This window comes from Equus asinus, chromosome 26 (assembly GCF_041296235.1).
Source record: "Equus asinus isolate D_3611 breed Donkey chromosome 26, EquAss-T2T_v2, whole genome shotgun sequence".
Taxonomy (NCBI): domain Eukaryota; kingdom Metazoa; phylum Chordata; class Mammalia; order Perissodactyla; family Equidae; genus Equus; species Equus asinus.
The window spans coordinates 38,190,958-38,211,517 of record NC_091815.1 but is presented as its reverse complement, the minus strand read 5'-3'; the positions used below and the strand labels follow the sequence as shown (position 1 = coordinate 38,211,517).

Here is a 20,560-nt window from a genome sequence, read left to right as displayed (position 1 = left end):
TTGGTGGCACAGCCGGTCCCGCTCTGAGGACGTGGTCATGTAGATCCCAAATGGTTCTTTGTGGAGACAGTGTGGGGCAGCCCTGTTTACAAGCCCTGTAACAGTCAGCGTCAATGCTGAATAAACAAGTGGGTGGTTGTGGACGGGACCTACATCTGTGTGAACAGACATGAAGAAATAACATAGGGGAAATGGGAAACGGAGCAGAGAATCCGTTCATGTAGCAGACCCCAGAGGCCCACCCACGTGGTCCGTGATGTCGGAGTCAGGGAGAGAGGTGTGAGAGCCCTGCGTAGACATGACACCCTGTAACTGGAACAGAGTGAAGAGCAGAGTCGGGAAAATGTGGGGATCTGCTTTCTGCACTGCACAAGGTCGGGAGCTCTGGGGCAACAGACACTGAGGAAGCTGCACCCCTTACCTGAGCGAAGGCTGGCTCACTGTCAGAAGGTGCGCATTTTAGGAAGTGTATCTCTTACTCATAGTTCCCAAGAGGAGGGAGCTATCCTGGACACACAGGGGAGCACCAGAGTCACAAAGGAGGAGAGGAGGTGAGGGGAAATCGTGGGCAGGAGCCTTTACTGTGATTTCCACAGGAAGGAATGAGAAAGGCAGGACAAACACGCTGAGGATTGGCTGGATTAAATAAATTGAGGGGCTCTGGGGTGGAGGGGGTGATGCTGGTTGTTGAGTACATGGCCCTGGGGGGATTAAGGCAGGTCATAGTGGCCCAGAGTGTGAGGACCTCATAAGGGAGGTGGTTGGGGCTGTGGACTCTGGATTGGCTGGTTTGTATTTGAAAAGTGCACCCCCAACAAGAGGATTTTTGCTCAGGAGAGGGGGGCAATGAGGGAGGCAAGAGGCCAAAGCAAGGTGACTCAGGCATGATATAGGGTTGTCTGGGACACAGCGTGTCTGCAATAGGCGTGTAGGACAGATGGGAAAGCCTCAACTTTACAGAAACCTGAAATGTGGCTAATACAAGGGTACAGCAGGCTCTGCTCCATAAGGTCATTCTGGGAACCGGACACCACCTTCAACATGTGGCGTCCAGGATCACCCAGGGCATCGGTGTCCACCAGCAGCAGGGAAGAGCAAGGAGGATCTTGCGTGGAAGGACCGACCTGGAAGAAGCTCCTGTCACTCCTGCTCACACTCCACTGGCTAGAACTTCATCCCGGGATGCACCTAACTTCAAGGGAGGCTGGAGGGATGGTCTCTCTGGGAGCCCGGGAAGGGAGGATATGGTGCTGGTGAACAGCCGCACTCCTGTCACACAGGGGCCACCTGTCACCCTGGGCTCCAAGGGTTCACTGGGGGCTCTTTCCAATCTCCACTGCCTCCTACCTGACCGGCTGTTATGTAGAGGTTCTAAGTCTGCAGAAATGAGACTCTCAAACACTCATCATTTCACCAAGTGGTGGGAGAAGAAAACATTCCCGTAAGGAGACAGAATCATAGTGACCTCAGGGACAGAGGTGGCACTGAGGATAGACACCCACTCAGGTAGACAGACTAACAGCCCCCCCCAAAGGTGTCCATGTCCTAATCCCAGGAACCGCCTGGTGTGTTACCTTACGTGGCAAGTCTCCTTGAAGGTGTCATTGAATGAAGGATCTTGAAGGAGGAGATGACCCTGGATATTCCAGGTGGGCTCTAGGTAATCACAGTGTCCTTATAAGAGGGAGGCAAGAGGGCAGAGACAGAGCGGGGCAGACATGACAACAGAAACAGGAGTCCTGGTGAAAGAGAGGCATTTGAAAGAGCCACAAAGATGGAGAAAGAGGCCGTGAATCAAGGAATGAGGATGGGCCCTGGAAGCTGGAAATGGTAATGAAATGGCTTCTCCCCTTGATCCTCCAGAAGGAAGGCAGCCCTACTGATGCCTTGATGTTAGCCAGTGAGACTGATTTCAGACTTCTGACCTCCAGAGCTGTAAGGTGATAAATTGTGTTTGAAGCTACTAAGCATGCGGTAATTTAATACAGCAGCAATTGGAAACTAATACTTTTAATTTAGATGGAGGAGTTTTTGCAAGTTTATTGGGAAGAACAGTGTCCAATCCCAAACTTGAAGGTCATTAGCCAGGCGAGGGGGTGAAGGTCAGATCAAGGACAATGTCCTAGACCTGGATGGGTCCTGTTGTGTTTGGAAAATGCATGGTGTCCAGCGTGGATTAACCTTGGGTAGGGATGGGAAGTGAAAACTGCCATGCTCCTCTGAGTGGACTAAAAGGCTGAGAGACCCTCCCTGTGCAATCATGGCCTCACTCACTCCTTCGACCAGTCCACGTGTCCATATGTGTGGGCATGTGCACATGTATATGGATTTGTACAATGTTAGCATGTGTGTGTGTGTGCTCATGTGTGTGCGTGCATGCATTGACAGGCATGTGCGTGTGAGTGGGGGTGTATGCTCTGTGCCTTCAGCCAGCCATGTGTCCCCTCAGACATCTCCCCCTTCATCCCTGAGACCCTCAGATCAGAAAACACTGATGCCTTCCTTCCTGTCTTGTGCCTCTAAGTTTTGAGCAGCTGTGGAGGCAGAGGCTAGGACCAAGTCACCTGTGTACCCCAGCTGCTTGTGCTGGGCTGTCACGGTCAGGCCTGTGAAAACATTTATTGATGAACAAAATGAAGCATGATCCAGAAAACGGGGTCTCAGCTATCAGCTGCCTAAGTAGAGCCCAGGTTCAAGGTCAGTAACTGAACTCTATGAAGTCTTCAAAGTCAGCTGGGCAGACAATTAAAACAGAGTCTCTGGGGGCAGTTGGAAATTCATGGCATGTCTGGAAGCAGCTGGGTGACTGTAGGACTGTAGCTGGGTCTCTGGAAACGGCCAAGGGACTGTAGCTGGGTCTCCAAAAGCAAGTGTTGTGTGTGCTCTCCAATGAGCTAGTTGATTGAAGGAGGTACCACACGGTTAACTACTCTCCCACATGTTGGTTAGGAATCCCCCAACTCCAGCTCTTGCCTCCAGGTGAAGAGACTGGATGACTTTCCAGAAAGAGATGATTCCATAGGGAAGCTCTCCAAATGGCCACGTCAGGCTTTTACAAGAGTGACGTCCTGTGTCTTTAGGTGCAGAGGCTAGGTGGGCCTGTGGTCAGCGTCTGGCAAGGGCTGCATATGTGCTGGTCTCGGCTGTGGGCTCTGTGGTCTGTGGGGACATGGCATGGGCTGGCCTCTGTGTGAAGGTCCTGTGGTCCAGCTGGGCATATGTCACCTCCTGGGGGCCTCCTGCAGCAGAGGTCTGAGGGAGAGAGACCCAGGGTGAGCTTGAGTGGCTTAGGTGAGGGTAGGGGCCTGTGGGAGGGGAAAACTATGGTAGCAAGTCCCCAGGTGGCCCCCGATCCACCTCCTGGAATCATCCTTGCATAGTCCCCTCCCACATAGAATCAGGGTTGGTCTGTGGGACCCACAGAATATGGCAGAAGAGGGCATGTCACCTCCAAGGAGAGGCCACAAAAGACATTGTAGCTTTTCCCCTCCCCTCTCTGGGATCCCTCTTTCTGGCTGCCATGGAGAAGCCCATGTAGTGAGGAACTGAGGGGCCCTTCCCACAGTCGTGGGAGGGAGAAATCTTGGAAGTGGATCTTCCAGCCTCATTTGAGCCTTCAGATGAATGCAGTCCTGGTCGACATCTTGACAGCAACCTCATGAGAAACGGTGAGCCAGAACCACCCGGCTAATCCACTTCCACATTCTTGATCCAAGAAACTGAGATAATTTTATTAAGCTGCTAAATTTGGGGTAGTTTTATTACACGGCAATAGGTAACTTAGACAAGGACTCACCGAGGTGTGCATTTCCCTGTCCTTCTCAGGAGGACTATCGACTACGGCCAGATCTGGAGGGGAGAGGACAAGTGGTCAGTTCTCTGGGGTGGACCTCAGGAGGCAAATTTGCCTGAAATCTCACAGCTTCAGATTTCAGCCCACATCCCATCTCGGACACCCCAGAATGTGCTCAAACATTCTCCCTCCTCCCATTGCATCCTGAATGGCTGTGAGGCCTCACTTCCCCTCTCCCAGGCCTGTCCTCTCTCCTCATCTTTACCTGGTGTCCTCCCTAGGATGTCAACAGCCGGGCTGAGCCTGCGGGAAAAGAACAAGTGAGCACAGGGGGCAGCCTGGAGGCAGAGGACTAGAAAGGGGTCCAGGGGTCATTCCCAGGGGCCTCACCTCTCCTGGGGCCTCTGCTCCTTGCCTCTGCTGCTGGGGAGCCCTGAGGACAACCAAGGGTGTGAATTAAGAAGAGAGGCCCTCTTCTCAGCACCCCAGACAGCCTGCTCAGCTCACCCCACCCTCTCCCTGAGACTTACCAAGTTTTTTCTGATGCCGACGAAAGAGGAAGAAGAGGACCAGGAGGAATAAACAAATGAGAAAGGCCCCAGCGACCACAAGGAGGATATAAACATACTGTGTCGACAGGCCTGGGGGAGCAGGGAAGATGAAAGCAGATTATCAGCAGCATGCATTTACTAAGCACCTACTACATCCCACACATATGCTGGGTGCTTGTATATAAAATCTCTCACATACATAACAGTCCTGCAACATGGAAATCGTTATCCCCATTTTACAAAACCGGAGTCCTGAGTGCTGAAGTCCTCTGTCCACAGGGCATCAGCAGAGCTGGAATATGATCACTCCTGAAGCCCATTCTCTCCCCCTTCCCAAGAGGCACACACCAGCTTTATGCTCCTCTGTCCCCACCACTCACCGCTATTGTTCCTGTCATACGAATTCGTCTCGGTGTCTCCTAGGAATGGGGAATCAGGAAGACATAGGTCAGAGGCCTGAGCTGGACAGAGAAGGCTGAGTCTCCAGAACCCCCCACAAGAGGTCTTCCTTGCTTCCTGGACCTGCACCTGCTCCCCTGTACAACAGTGTGCCCAGCAGAACTTTCTGGGAGGATGGAAATGTTCTACGTCTGTGCTGTCCAAGATGGTACCCACTGTTTCCATTGAAATTGAAGTTAAATAAATTTAAAAGTCAGATTCTAGCCTCATTTCAAGGGCTCAGCAGCCACACCTGGGTAATGACAGTCTCACTGGATGACACAGATATACAGCATTTCCTTCCCAGAGATGGTGGTACTGGAAAGCACTGCTCTCCATCCTTTGGCATCTTTATAGAGAGGACACCCAGGAGGAATAGGGAGCTGGAACCTCCCCTTGCTGAGCTCCTTGTGGGTTCCCACCCCAAGCGCAGGAATCTCCATCTCTGATTTCTTCTGTTTCTCACAGCAGCTCCTGATGGGGTTGGAACCGCTTTTCTGTGATGGAAGAAGCCAAGAGCTCATGTGCTCCGGTTGTGTGAAGCCCTGCAGGTAGCCGGCGGGCGAGTCGGTGGCACCAGCCATAGCCTGGGCTGGGCGCATGCGCTGTCCGTCTATCGGCTCCTTTACCGTTCACCCCTTCTGTATAATGCGCCCCACAGACCATTTCACAGGCGGTCAAAGTGAGGTCCTGCTCGGCTCGAACATGCGCAGGATGCGAGCCCCCATACTCCCTCTTCTGGACAGACCGCACCCCTCCCGTTCCTTCTGAGGCTGAGTCCTCAAAGTCCATTAAGAAAGGCAGAAAAATTTCACCTCCCCGGGCGTCCTTCCCTCAACCTTTGTGCAAGATCCACGACACAAGACCCCACTCGCTGTTCTAACACCGTCTCTGCCTGTGCTTTCCTTTACGACATTTACCACAATTTAAATTTATGTATATATGCAATAAATGTGTAATATATAATATAACATATTTATATATTTGTATAATATTTATATATTTAATGTATACTATATATTATGTGAATATATTTAATACATAATAATTATAATAAATGTAAATATATTTAAATTACGTGATTTAACATATATGTATAATTTTTATATGAATATTTTAAATTATATATAATTTAAAATACTTATACTATATGTTATATATCAACTATACATATTTATTATATAGTATATGGTACATATTTATGTTAACACTTACATATATATTAATTTTAGTAATACATGATGTAATATACTGTATAACATTATATAATATATAATGCACTCTATGTTCATTTGTAATAATATATCAATGTATTTCATTATGTTATATATTTACTATACAACAAAATATATAATATAATTTAAATTATAGATCTGAAGTTTTTACATTGTAAATTACATATTTTTACAAGCACATGTATACATATGTGCATTTCTTTTGTTCCTGCTAATTAATTCTCCCCTCTAAAGTTGGGGATGGCAGGACCCTTTCTCCTCATTCACCATGTGCATCAGTCCCTCAGCGGGTCAGTGCATGGCACATACAAGATGCGAGGGAAATGTTTGTAGTAATATGAGCAGGACTTCTTCCGACTGTCCCACTTGGCAGACACTGATTTGAGCGCCGTGCCCTGTGTACATGAACTCCCGCCTCCTCTAAACTGTGCTGGAGGGTCCGTACTTTTATTGTGCATTTTGCACAGGAGGAAACTGGGACACAGAAAATAGTGATTCACCTGAGGGCACCAAGCTGGAGACTGGCAGGGCTGGAATTTTAACCCTGAACCCTGCAGTCTGGTCATGGGGATTCTGCCCTGAACCTTTAGTCTTCAGGGAATGAAAAATGGGAAAAAGAGAGAAGGAGAGAGAAAGACACAGAGAGAGGCAGACACAGACAGTGAGAGACATTTGCCATGTGCCACCCACACCAGCAGAGTCAAGACCCTGCGAGAAGAGGTCTCTCTTCCTCTTGGTGATCTTATGTCATTGTTCGGGCATAACCATCAATAGATCCTGTTCTCTCCCATAGTGTCTGAGTTTCTTTCTGCATATTAAAAAGAGCAGGGCCTCCTGGAAGGTGAGAGGAGCACCTCCCACATTGGGCTGTGGTTGGCATTGACTGCTGTCACAGTACCAAGCTTGGAGTTAGTTCAATCATGGTCATTATGAATATGAGTGACACCCCAGTGCCCTGCGGGTGTCAGCCCCTTGCTGTGGTCTTATGAGTTCCTAATCCAAGCCTGGGTAAAGGGCTGGACCCTGGAGCCTGATCCCCAGCACAGAGCCCCCCAGGAAACCCCTTGAGTCTGCGGTCTCTACTCACCAGCTGAGGGCTGGGTGGTTGGGGAGCTGATGTCTCCAGGGGCTCCTGTGACAGGGGTGGGAGAAGGGCTGATGTCCCACACAGCCTGGCCCCTCTCTACACTGAGCATCCATCACCGGACACTCGTTGTCAGTCCCAGACAACATCCTGAGATTCTGAGGAAACGTGGCAGGGGCACAGGAAATGAGGGAGAGCCCTCCATTCTCCCAGCTCTGGGGGTGCTCTGCTCCTCCCATGCCATGCCCTCCCAGACCTCACAGAATTGGCACAGAGCAGCTCCTCTGAGGCCCTGGGAGTACCTGGAGGGAGATCGAAGTGTCCCCAATGGACCCTGAGTCCAGGACATCACGGGAACTGACCACACACAGGGACAGGGATGGCCTCATCCCAAAGATTCCCCAAAGCACCATCCATTCCAGGTAGGGGCCCCCCTGGACCATGTGATTTGCCCAATGTGGGTGGACCACACCACAGGGGACACATTGCCTGGGGCCCCCACAGATTCTGTCCCAGTCGAAAGGATAGTTTAACACCATCCTGAGAGAAAAGACATACATTCTCTTGAACAGAGGCTACCCTGCACCCGACCTCTGGAAGCCCACTCCCCACCCAGCCCAGCAGGGCCAGATAGGGGCCCACCCTAAAGCTGAGGCTGATGTCCAGGCCATCATGATATCCCGATGGGACCAGGGCTCCAGGGACCTGAGCCAGCTGGGTGTGAAGGCAGAGGGATGTGTGCATAAAGGGAGAGAGGGGGCTGGAGGACTTGGGGGTCAACAGGAGGGCAGGGGAGTCTGGGGACAGAGGACACACCTGGGGACAGGGTCCAGGGACATGGGGACAAACCTGAGGGCAGAGCTGAGACATCCTCACCTGTCACCACCAGCTCCAGGAGCTCACTGCGCTCAGACCAGCTGGACCCCTTATGATAGTGGCAGAAATAACGCCTGGCAGTGTTGTCACTCACTCTGGTGATGGGGAATCTGGCCTCTGTCTCATGTGGAGGATGTTGGAGCAGGATCTTCTGATCGGTGTAGTTAGAGCCAGCATCCCATGCCAGGCGGAATGTCTCAGCCTCAGCAGGGCCCCGGCACACGATGGTCACAGGCTGCCCCCAGGGGATCACAGAGCCTGGCTCAGCAGAGATGGAGGGTCTGGGCAGGGCCCCTGAAGGGAAGCAGAGCAAGACTTCATGGTCCACTTGTGAGGAAATCACCGTGCCACACAATTCACCCTTTTTAAAGTGCACACTTCACTGTTTTATTTGCAAACACAGGGGAGTGCAACCATCACCACAGGCCAGTTTTAGAACATTTCCGTCAGCCTCACCAAAGACACCCCCATGTCCCTTCTCCCTGCATGTGAATTCTCATCGCTGAGGAGTTATTTTCCCTACTTGACGTAAGGACCTGAGACTTGGTCACATCTTGCTCCAGGTGACTCGGGAGGCGTCAGGGCAGGCTGTGGGTTGGGCATGTCTGCTGCAGAGCCCAGCTCCCTCCCTGCCCACGACCACTTTCTAGGGGGACAGACAGGGCTGGGACAGAGGCAGAGGAGGAGAATGACTGGGACAAGGGAAAAAAAGAGTCTGGAGTAGGTAAGAATGATCTGGCTGGGTCTGAAGGGCAGCTGGTCAGTCCAGGGTGGGACTTCGGGGGCTGAGAGGGACCGTCTGCAAAGCTCCAGTGGAAGTCAGTGAGGGTGTGGTGGCGTTCCAGCACAGATCTGGTCACACGGCCCCCGGTGGATGCAGATTCCTATCTCCAATGCAAGTGAAGCACCCATCTCTGAGTTTTCTCCATATTTTCTATCTTCCTCTCAGCCTTACTTCCATTTCCTATTATTGAGCCTTGTGAAAACCCCATTTGTCTCAACTAGTCTTGGGCAGGGGGAAGAGAGGGTTGGTGGCCCTGAAACAGGAAGGTGATGTCAAAGTTAGCAAAACTGGTGATAGAGGCAGGGAGCCGGCAGAGGTTCATCAAGCATTCACTCGCCCATTCTTTCTTTCTTTCAACCATATCTTAGCTCCTATCTGTCCCTTTACAGATGCCTCCACGTGCCATTGGTTCCACAAATATGAGGAATACACCCACGATCCCTTCTTTCTTGGGGGTGAACATCTAGAGGAGGACAGAAGTTGATTGAGCAATTGTGCAAATCCTCAGTTACCAACTGTGATGCGTGCCCTTGGGGTAAGTGTGGGAACCTAGCAGAGCAGATGGGAGGCAAGGCTGACTTCATCTGGGAGGTCAGAGGGAAGAGGCTCCTGAGCTGAGATGGCAGGTCAAGACGAATTACCCAAGCTGAGCAATAGGCGACGCTAGGACATTCAATGTGGAGGAATCAGCGCATGAGGAGGTCCAGAGTTGAGCGGAAATGTGGCAAGTTTGAGAAAGTGGAAGAAAGGCAAAGCTTCTGGAGATGAGGGAACCAGAGGGCATGAGGACAGACAGAACCAGACCAAAGAGAGGTACATGGCTCTCAATCTTTCTGAAGATAAACTGCAAGGGAACCCTAAAAAATTATTTTCCCTGAAAGTAAAAAATCAGTGAAAAAATGTAAATAAAACTTCAAAATTATCATTTAAAAATCGTATCACTGGGTGACATGTGGACTATAGGAGGATGAAGAAGATGGGATCAAGGGTGAATTCTCAGAGTCTGCCCTTGGCAATCATCCTGTTCTCTGCCCAGGGAATGCTGAGGAAGGTCTGGGCTTGTGTGGGGAGAGTTCAAAGGATTTGAATAGTCTTTGTGGGGCCATCAAGATCTCAGGTGGAGAGTGGGGAGAGATTGGGGTCATTTGCACCTCAGGGCATACTTAAGGGTCCCCCCAGACCCTCCCAGGATCAGCACCCCTCTGCTCCCATCTAGAACTGACTTTGGGGTGCAGAGGGCTTGGGGAGAAGACTTACCCTCCTGCGCATGGATCACCCAGCTCAGACAGAGCGCTGGAAGAGAAGCCCCAGTGAGAAAAAATGTCCGCCTCCCTGTTCCCTCATAGGGCTGTTATGAAGGGGCCTTAAGGGAGCCAGCTCTTAGAATTCCCAAACCACCCTTCCTCACCATGACGTCTGAGTGCAATCCTTTTTCTTGCTCTGAAATAATCTCAAGACAAATCCCGCATCCCCTCTTCCAAACAGGTACTCCTCTCTCCCAGCCCTTCTTAGAGTCTGAACTCATCCCCACACCTGGTACCCAATTCCAGGACTGAATCTTCTGTGGTCAGACTGAGATCCGGGCCAGAGCTGAAGGGGGCAGACCCCAGGGGGCGGAGAGGACCACTTTTGCCCCCCAGGGCCCCAGAGTCTCCTGGACTCGAGTCAGGACTGAGCAGGGAAGCAGACCCCCTCCCCAAGGCTCCCACTCCCTCTGTCCCTGGGATTCTGCCTCCCAGCCCCCCATTCCAAGACTCACCGAGGCCCAGGAGGGTGGTGTGATGGGGAGACATGGCCCCGGCCCCGAGCCTGCGCCGTCCTGGAGCCAATCAGAGGAAGGACAGAAACTGAAGCAGACACAAGGGGACAGGATGTGTTAGCTGGGGGGCCCTGTCATGGGGTTTCTACATCAACCGCCTCACAAAAAGGGGAAGTGCTCTCTCTCCTGTCCTCTCCGCAATTCCTGCTGATGAGATAGGGGAGGGTCTTGGCTTCCAAAAGATGTTTCTTCCCCTCAATGCCCAGATGAGGCTGAACTCATCACCAGATGAACGCCCTGAGGTGTGAACCTCATTCTCAATCTACGGGACAAGGCAGAAGATAGATTTGTGCAACAGACTGACTTGAATGTCAATCCGAAATCCACAAACTAGAGTTCTGTTCTTGGGCAATGCATTACACCACTTTATGCTGACGTTTCCTCATATTTAAAAAGGGAAGCCTAAAATTATCTTCCAAGTATTTAATACTATGATATATGCTTAAGTTCCCAGCAAGGTATTTAGTGCATTAAAAATATCCTAGTAACGTGAGTTCTCTTTCCATCTTCCCCCAGTGGCATTGAAATTGGGGAAGGATAGGGTAGCGCATCAGCACATGCAAAATCCTAAAGAGATTGAATGGTCAGGAGACAGACTTTGGGGTTGGGGCTAGATGGGGCACCCAACTGGGTGCTGAAATGAAGAATAAGACCAGGGATGGGGCGGGGGGTGTTTGTGCATCACAGAGCCGAGTAAGACAAGAACTCCCCTCATGGGTTCTCATATCCACTGCCTCTGAAGACAAGAAAGAGCTGCTTCTCCAAACGGTAGCTGTGGCAGATATTGATGGTGGTCTACACAGCAGCCATTGCTCACTTTTTCCTTACTAACAGAAACCTAGTTCTGTTTGAGTGGCTATGTTCCATGCTCAGGGCCATGAGGATGAAGTTTGAGTTAAGGCAATCTAGCAATCCCATTTGCAGTGTTTGGTTCAGAGTTGGGCACACGACCATGTACAGCCAACAATACTTAGAATATACCATGGTTTCTGGAAATCGTATTTCTCCCTTAATGACAGAGGGTCTCATAAGATCATTGCCTCCTTTACTCCTGTTCTTCATTGGCAGGTATATCACGATGCTGTGATATCTGGAGTTGCAGCAGCTGTATTGCAACCATGAGGTAACAAGTTTGAACATAACAGCAGAAATACTGAGCAAATTGAGGTGGAAGAATCCAAGACTCAAGGTTCCTAGAAGGTCCTTGGATTGCTAAACCAGCCCTAGGATGGCCTACCCCTGGAATTCTTAAAAAGTAAACAATCTAGATTTTCTGTCAAAATGTCAGACTAAGTCTATGGACAAATAGTCCATCTTAAAATACAATAATTATTTTTAAAAAATTAAAATATCTTAATACAACATTTTAAAGATCTTGTTAAATGGCTCAAAGAAATGAAAACTAAGTGAAGGCTGTATAGTCAAAAATTAAAGGAAGATATAATTCCCCAGAGTCAAGCTGAATGCTGAACCTGGCTCTCGCCTTGAAGGTGATGAATTAAGTTTTATTTTCGCGGTCTTGCAGACTATAGAGGCTAAAGGATGAAGCCCAGGAATCATTCCAGTTAAGAAGTCTAGGGGGACACTCCCTTTGCTAAGCCAGACCAAAAGCTCCCACTTCATCATAAGAGTAAATTAAAATTATTCGCCCATTTCTGAGGGCTACAAAGAACACATGGTTTGAAACTTAGCATTAAACAGGAGGCCAAAAATGCTATTCCTGAGAAATGGCTAATGCCAGTGACCCTATATATGTGTCTTTCTGGTCTTTTTCTCTGTGTGTGTCCTTCTGTGAATCTCTCTTTCTCTCTCTCTTCTCCCTCTCTCTCTCTCACACTCACTCGCTCTCTCTCACTCACTCACTCTCTCTCTGGGTATCTCTCCCTCTCTTTTCTCTGCTTTTCCATCTCTAACAGCTCCGTGCCCCCATTCCTCACAGCCCTGCTCCTTGGTCCTTTTATGATCAAACCCATGCCCCAAGCTGTGCTTGATGGAAAGGGCTGACTCCTAAGGGTGCCTTTCCCATTTGCCCTTGTAGGACGGCCAGGCTATTTCTCAACCTTCCCACACACTCAAGACCCAGATAATGTATCTGCCCCATGACTCCAGTTCCTGCCAAACTTGATTCCACCTTCTGTAGGGTCACCTGGAACCCTCAGCTCCAGCGGCATTGCCTGCTGTCCATGGCACTGCAGCTCCCCACACCTGCTCCTCTCAGCTCTCCTTCACTTGGGTAATGGCTTCTATGCATTAAATTCTCCTCCTCTCTCTTTTTGTGGGCCTTCGTTAGTGATTTTTAACCAGCTTTACATACAAAAAACTGCATCCACAAATACGTGCAATTCACTGAGCTCTGACAGTTGTGACACCATGATTAGACTCAAGATTTCCACCACCGCCAAAAGATTCCTTGTGTCCCTTTCCTCCCAGGCCATCACTGATCTTGTTTTCTTTGGGTAAAATATTTATTTCTTCCCTAACTTATAAGCAAACTTAGCTTGAAATAGTTTTACATTTTCAGAAAAGTTGCAAAGATGCAGAGAGCTCCCATATTCCCTTCATCCAGTTTCCCGTCATGTTAATATTTTACATAACTGTAGTACATCTGTCAAAACCAAGCAATTAACGTTGCTACAATCATTAACTAAACTATAGACTTTATTTGGATGTTATCTATTTTTTATCACTAATGTTCTTTTCCCATACCAGAATCCAATTCAGAAAACCATACTGCATTTATTTCTCTCTTTCTTTTTAATACTTAGAAGAGTTTCTGTTTCCCTGGTTGAATCTTAATTAACATTCCCAATGTGCCTGGATAGCATATGCCCATGGAGGATGTGGGGATGGGCTGACTATTTGGAAAAGGAATGGCTGAATCAGCAACCATAGTTTCCTCCACCTACTAAGGTCATACTGTCCATCAGGGGGTCATTCTGGATTTTTCCTTAAAGAAGGTGATGCAGAGCTGTCATCCTTCATGACTCTCAGAAAGGATCTCAATCTTTGCATTCTTCTAGGACTCAGGTCTCCAGCTAAAGAAGATTTGTGTCCAAGGCTTATTACAGGATGAGCATAGCACATCTTCCTCAAACAAAATCTTTATTTGAGGTGTGGCACAAATAGTGAATAATGATTCCCTTAATAGATTCAGATATATACACATTTGAAGATTAAATATAAACTGAATGTCAGATGCAAAGACAAAATCTACACAAGATGCAACACGAAACATTATTAAAAGATGAATTTGGTGAAAAAACAGAGAGTGGAATTGTGGTTACCACGGGCTGGGCAGTGGGAGAATGGGAGAAATGTTCTTTAGGGGTACGTAGTTGAAACTAGCAGGTAAGTAAGTCCTGGAGATCTAATCCACAGCACAGTGATTATAGACAACAAAACTGTCTTCTAAACATTAAATCTGCTAGGGAGTAGACCTTTTTTTTTTTTTTTTAGGAAGATTAGCCCTGAGCTAACATCTGCTGCCAATCCTCCTCTTTTTGCTGAGGAAGACTGGCCCTGAGCTAACATCCATGCCCATCTTCCTCTACTTTATATGTGGGACGCCTACGATAGCATGGCTTTTGCCAAGCGGTGCCATGTCTGCACCCAGGATCCGAACCAGCGAACCCCGTCTGCCGAGGAGCTGAACGTGGGCACTTAACCACTGTGCCACCAGGCCGGCCCCATGAGAGTAGATCTTAATTGTTTCCACCACTAGAAGAAGTGATAGATGTGTTAGCTAACTCTAAAAAGGCAATCGAATGGCAATGTATCAAACCAATATGTTGCACACTTTACACTTACACAATGTTATATGTCAGCTATATCTCAATTTTAAAAAATGAGTTTGCATCAGAACAGTCCAAATATTCCAAAAATACCCCAGCATGGTCACTCCATGCTGACCAGTCCTTCCGGGACTGTGATGGGGTAACGGTCCGCAGACTCTCACTGACAGACCAGCATTCTCCAGCCAGAGCTTGGTCTTCAGAGAGTTCTGCTTGTTGTAGCCTTGGGTCTTTCCCTCACTACACAGAATACCCAATCTACACCTCAAAGACCTTCATTTCTGGGCATCCTCAGTTTGGCTCAGCAAACACAGAGTCTCTGCTGTGGTGGTCTGGGGAAGAGAATCTGAGCTCCGAATGCCCAAGCCCTCCCCAAGTCATGTGCATTAGCCCACACCTCTGTGCTCCATTCCTCCTGCCTAGGAGAACACTTGGTGTTCATCCAAGAAAGCAACCCATGGCCGGGGATGGACTCACCCACTTGCATCTTATCGTCTGGCCCTCATGCAGAAATGCTCCTGCTGCACTTGAGGCAGGAGCCAAGCAAAATTGAAAAATGTACAGGATGTGGTGGTTGCACATTGATGTCACAGTTTGAACAGCCCCCAACTTAGCAACCATACATACAAATGAGCGGTTTTCTCTCTAGTCTGTTTAGGTCTCTGTCCTTCCCCAGGGTGGGGCTGAGAAAAGAACAGAGCTTCCTGAAACTTTTCTACAGGAGACTCAAGTCTGTGTCAGGATTCCTTAATCAGTGCTTGACATGAATGGCGTCTGTGCCCCAAGTCTCGTATCTGAAGTGGCCACAGTTTGTTTTTTCCAAATGCTAAATGCATATCAAAGCTTTAAAAAAAATTATTTTACTTTCCTCCTTTCCTGAAATACAAGATATTATTATTATATATAATATTGCTTTACCAACTAAATAGGAGTGTATATTACTCTGGCAAAAAGAAATTGAAACATACATATTCAAATGATCATTCCAACTACAATTTTGACTCAGCAACATTTATAAAGCCACTAATTTTCCTTCATGAATATCAAGGAGTTACCAAACGTATCTTGGAATTCCATATAATTGGCAACGTATAATACATATAAAAACTATTTCTTGAGGTTTTTATCTAAAATCCTCCTGTTCATTGGCCAGATACGATTTCTCTTTCTCCTTCTGTCCCTCTGTCTCCCTCCTTTCTTTTCTTCCTCTTGTTTACTCACTCTTTCGCCTCCCCCTTTCTAAACTTTATTTTTCTTAAAGAAAGCCCTATATTCCTAAACCCTTGGATGAATACAATTCTCATTTTGTTTAATCTTGTACTCAGTGGTGTGCTTGAGCCAGCCAGCACAAACCAGTTCCTGACAGCTCATTGTGGACATCTCATTGCAATTTCACATTCGGAAATGCCACTTTGGTATCTTGAAATTACCCCTGGTGTGAGTATTTACAACATAGAAATTGGCAAACGCAACCCTCAGGTGTTTTCTTTCAGTGAGCTGATTGTCACACATTTACCATCACACGCTGGTCAACGCCCAAAGGCCAATTTAAAGAAGATTAAACAGAACATGTAAAGAAAAACACTGTGGAATCAAAATCCTGCAGGAAAACCAGAAAATTCATCAAATCATATCTATTTCTGTGTACCCCATCCTGCCCCATTCCTTCCTCACCTGAAGTAACCAACATCAGAAATCTTGTGTTCAAACTTCCCTTGCATTTTTGTAGAGTTACCACATAGATATCTACGTGTATATATATATATGTCCATTGCCATTTTTAACTTTACGACAAGTTAGAGTGTTCAAAGTGATTTTTGAAATCTCGTCAAATATAGAGTGAGCATGAGTTAATGTTTTATTAATTCATTAATGATGAAATCATCATTCAAAGTTCCTGTCTTTACTCAAATATGGACTCTGCCCATTGTTCCTCCTTCCTGCAAGGCTCTGCTTCCATTGGGATTGTTTTCATTTTGCCTGAACTTTTCATTCTTGTGGTACCCATCTGTTAGTGATGGATACAGCTTTTCATTGCCTAAAATGTCTTTATTTCATCTCCAACTTTGAACAGCATTTTCTCCTGTTCTAGAGTTCCAGGTTGGTAGATATTTTCTTTCAGCCCTTGCAAGATGGCATCCCATTGTTGCTGGCGTTGATCATTTCTGTTGCAAATAAACTGTAAATCTCATTGCTGCTCCTTTGAGAATAATGTGTCCTTTTTCTTTCAATGATTTTAAGATTTTGTCTGTGTTTCACAAGGTTTACTATAATGTGTCTCAGAGTAGGTGTGTGTGTGTGCGTGTGTGTATGTGCTTACTTTTATTGAAGTATAATAGCCAAAAAGTGCACATATCAAACGCACAGCTCGGTGAATTTTCACAAATTGAGCACACACGTGCCAGCACCATCCTAATTCACAAACAGAACATTACTAACTCCATGTAAGCCCCATCTATTCTTCTTTCCAGTAACTTCTTTCCAAAGGTAATCCATGCTATCCTGACTTCTAACAGCATAGAATAAATTTGCTTGTTTTTGCTTTTTACATAGATGTGAATATACTCTACAGTCTCTGTGTGTGCGTCTGGCTTCTTTGGCTCAACCAAGCGTTTGTAAGATTTATCTATAATACTGCACGGAGTTGTGGACCACCCACTCTCATTGCTCTAGGGAATTCTGTCATGTGAAGAACCACAATGTATTTATCCGTCGTAGTGTTAGTAAATACTTGTTTAGCTTCTGGCCCAGGCTGTGATGGATAGCATTGCTTTGATTATCTTAATATATGTGTATTGATGAGCATATTTGTGCATTTCTGTTGGTATAAACCTAGGAGTGTAATTGGTGTGTTTCATGCTATGCATGTATTCAACTTTAGTAAGTACTGCCAAACATTTTTTGAAGGGATCGTATCAGTCTGTACTCAGTGCTTTGGAGTGTTCTGGTTACTCTACGTCCTCACCAGCTCTTCAAGTTTCTCCCTTTTTCGTTTTAGTCACGCTGTCATGAGTAGTGGTACATTATCATGGTTTTAGTTTGCATTTCTCTGATTACTAATTCAGTTAAGAACATTTTCATAGGTTTTGGTCATTTGAATATCCTTTTTATTTTTGAGAAACGACTACTTTAGTCTTTTTCTCATTTCCTCGTTTTAAAAAATTGAGCTGACTTTTTTTTTTAACTAAGTAGCAGGAAGCCTTCTATTTTTCTTATTATGGGTATGCATTCCTTGTCAAATATATTCATTGTGAATATCTGTTCCTACTCTGGTTAGGGTTTCACTCTCATCAGTCATTTCAAAGAATAGAATTTCTTTTTTTTTTTTAAGATTTTATTTTTCCTTTTTCTCCCCAAAGCCCCCCAGGTACACAGTTGTGTATTTTTAGTTGTGGGTCCGTCTAGTTGTGGCATGTTGGACGCTGCCTCAGCCTGGTTTGATGAGCGGTGCCATGTCTGCGCCCAGGATCCATACCGGCGAAACCCTGGGCCTCCAAAGCAGAGTGCATGAACTTAACCACTCGGCCACGGGGCCGGCCCCGAAGAATAGAATTTCTGGATCTGATTATGGTCCAGTTTATCTATATTTTTATTTTATGTTTAGTACTTTCGTATGCCCTAATTAAGAAATACTTGCTTGCTGCAAAATGTGAAGTTCTTCTGTGTATTGTTCTCAAAGCTTTATATGTACTGTTTAGAGTTATATCTTCAGTCCCTGGGAAATAATGTAGTGTGTGTGTGTGTGTGTGTGATGGGCCCAAACACACTTTTCATTTGGAAATCTGATTTGTACGGCACAATTTGGTGGAAAGACCATCCTTTCCTCATTGTGCTGCTGGCGTCCTGGGTCATGTTGCAGGAGACTGAATGTGCCTGTTACTAATCTCCCTGTTCTGTTCTAATGTTTGCTGTGTGTATCCATGTGCCGGTAACATACAGAACCAGTTGTTCTTGCTTCGTAATAGGGCTTGACATCTGGTAGTGCAAGTCTCTGGCTTTGTTTTTCTTCTTCAAGAGCTCATTAAATAATTTCGGTGCTCTTTATGCCCAGGAAAAAAGTCTCCCTGGGTTTTGGTTGAAATTACATCAAATGCACACTCTGTTTTGGGAGTAACAACGTCTTTACAATGTTGAGTCTTTTGACCCATGGGCAGGTACAGCTGTCCACCTCCCTTTATTTAGGACTTCAACAGTCCTCTAAATAATGTGTCGTAGTTCAGTGTGGCTGTCTTGCACGTCTTTTGTTAGATTTATTGGATTTATTACATGTATTTGGACTATTGTACGTGGCATAGTTCTCTTTTTTGTTTCGTTTCCCTTTTTTTTTCTGATATGAAAAAACATGACTAGGTTTTGTTGATCTATATAACAGCCTTGCAAAATTCATTTATCAATTTTCACAGCTTGTAAATTCTTTTGAATTTTATAGGTACACAACAAGGTGTTCTCTGATCAATGACAGTTTTTATCACTATTTTTCCAATGTTTATATCTTTTATGCCTTTTTCTTGCTTTGTTGTACTGCCTAGAATCACTAACACAATGTTGTGTATAAATGATCATATCAAGATTTCATCTTTGAATATAATGTTTTTGTAGTGTTATTTATATGTTGTTTACCAGATTAAGAAATTTCCTATCTTACTATAGTTTGTGTTTTTTGTTCTGTTTTGCTGTGGTTTTGTTCTGTTTTGTTTTGTTTACCATGAGTGGCCATTTCATTTTGTTAAATTTGTTCTGCATCTGTCAAGATGTATGATTTATCTCTTTTTCCTTTGTTAATGAGGAAAGTTATACTGATGTATTTTTAAATGTTAAAGTATCCTGTATATGTAGTATGAATTCCACTTGGTTGAAAAATATTATTATTTTTATATAACTGTATTTTATTTGTGAATTTTTATTAAGGATTTTTTAACAAGATCAGCTTGTAATATTTTATCTTGTAATATCCTGTTAAGTTTTCAAATCAATGATTTGCTAACCTTCTAAAATGGGATATAGAAAACAGTATAGACATTCCTCAAAAAGTTAAAAGTAGAACTACCATAGGGTCCAGCAACCCCACTTCTGGGTATATATTCATTGGAAATGAAATCAGGATCTCAAAGAGATACTGTACACTCATTATTGCAGCATCGTTCACAATAGCCAAGATGTGGAAACAACTTAAGTGTCTGTCGGCATATGAATGGATAAAGAAGATGTGTTGTACATAAACAGTAGAATGTTTTTCAGCCACAGGAAAGAAGGAAATTCTGCCATTTGCAACAACAAGGGTGGAGCTTGAGGGCATTAAGCTAAGTGAAATAAGTCAGACAGACAAAACCAAATACTGTATGATCTCACTTATAAGGAATCTATAAAAGTCAGACTAATAGAAGCAGGTAAGAGGATGGTGGTTGCCAGAGGCTGAGGGGTGGGGGAGATGGGGAGATGTTGTCAGAGCATACAAACTTCCAGTTATTAGAAGAATAAGTCCTGGAGAGCTAATGCACAGCACAATGATTATAGAGAGCAAGACTGTATTATGAACTTCAAGATGCTGAGGCTCGATCTTAAGTGTTCTCATCACAAAAAAGAAACAGCAGTTATGTGATGTGTCAGCTAATGCTATGGTAGTAATCATATTGCAATATATAAATGTATCAAATCAACATGTTGCAGACCTTAAACTTACACATTGTTACATGTCAATTATATCTCAATAAAAATAACTAACTAAATGAATAAACGGGATATAAAATATATTCTCTTTCTTTTTTCTCTCAGAAACATTTTTTATAAGATTGGTATTATTTTTCCTTTAAAGTTTGGATGAATTCACTTTAAGCACTAAACACAATTTTATTTGTAATTTTCTTGGGTTTCTCTGAGCTACTGGAACAGTGAATTGATGGCTGATCCAAAACTGGATCACCTTGGATAATTAAAAATCAAATAAAGTTAAAATCATATAACATTGGATAATTTCTATGTCATCATGTCTTTAAGTATTAATTTTCCTTCCTTTCCTCTCTTCTTTGCTTCTAGGACTCCAATTAGACAGATCTAGGAACTTTTCTCCATGTTCCTCAAGTCTCTTATGCTTTTTCCCTTGGATTTTTATTGTTCTTTTCTGAATACGTCAATTGGGATACTTTTTATTTTTTTTAAAGATTTTATTTTTCCTTTTTCTCCCCAAAGCCC

The 20,560-nt window shown here is 45.5% G+C and overlaps 1 protein-coding gene across 3 annotated transcripts; it reads right to left on the bottom strand.

Moving 5' to 3' along the window:
* Window positions 1-2,550: 2,550 nt before the first annotated feature.
* LOC106840890 (leukocyte-associated immunoglobulin-like receptor 1) lies at window positions 2,551-15,006 on the bottom strand. Of its 3 annotated transcripts, XM_014856572.3 has the most exons (11): window positions 14,849-14,986; window positions 10,521-10,608; window positions 10,019-10,054; window positions 7,978-8,271; window positions 7,105-7,149; window positions 4,725-4,763; window positions 4,324-4,434; window positions 4,184-4,226; window positions 4,059-4,096; window positions 3,797-3,849; window positions 2,551-3,252 (listed from the first exon to the last, which is right to left on the bottom strand). In XM_014856572.3, the coding sequence occupies exons 2-11, from the start codon at window positions 10,552-10,554 to the stop codon at window positions 3,106-3,108; spliced, it is 840 nt and encodes a 279-aa protein (XP_014712058.3). In that variant the 5' UTR covers window positions 10,555-10,608; window positions 14,849-14,986; the 3' UTR covers window positions 2,551-3,105. The 3 variants fall into 3 exon arrangements, with proteins under 3 accessions (XP_014712058.3, XP_014712061.3, XP_070354665.1); XM_014856575.3 differs by lacking the exon at window positions 7,105-7,149; XM_070498564.1 differs by lacking the exons at window positions 7,105-7,149; window positions 10,019-10,054 and having other exon boundaries at window positions 14,849-15,006.
* Window positions 15,007-20,560: the final 5,554 nt, after the last annotated feature.

Excerpts from the sequence above, each read along its gene's own strand:
- LOC106840890 (XM_014856572.3), bottom strand. The coding sequence starts at position 10,554 with ATGTCTCCCCATCACACCACCCTCCTGGGCCTCG. Across the intron at positions 4,227-4,323 it reads TCGGCATCAGAAAAAACTTG|GGCTCCCCAGCAGCAGAGGC; the intron begins GTAAGTCTCAGG and ends GGTTGTCCTCAG. Across the intron at positions 3,850-4,058 it reads CATCCTAGGGAGGACACCAG|ATCTGGCCGTAGTCGATAGT; the intron begins GTAAAGATGAGG and ends TCTCCCCTCCAG.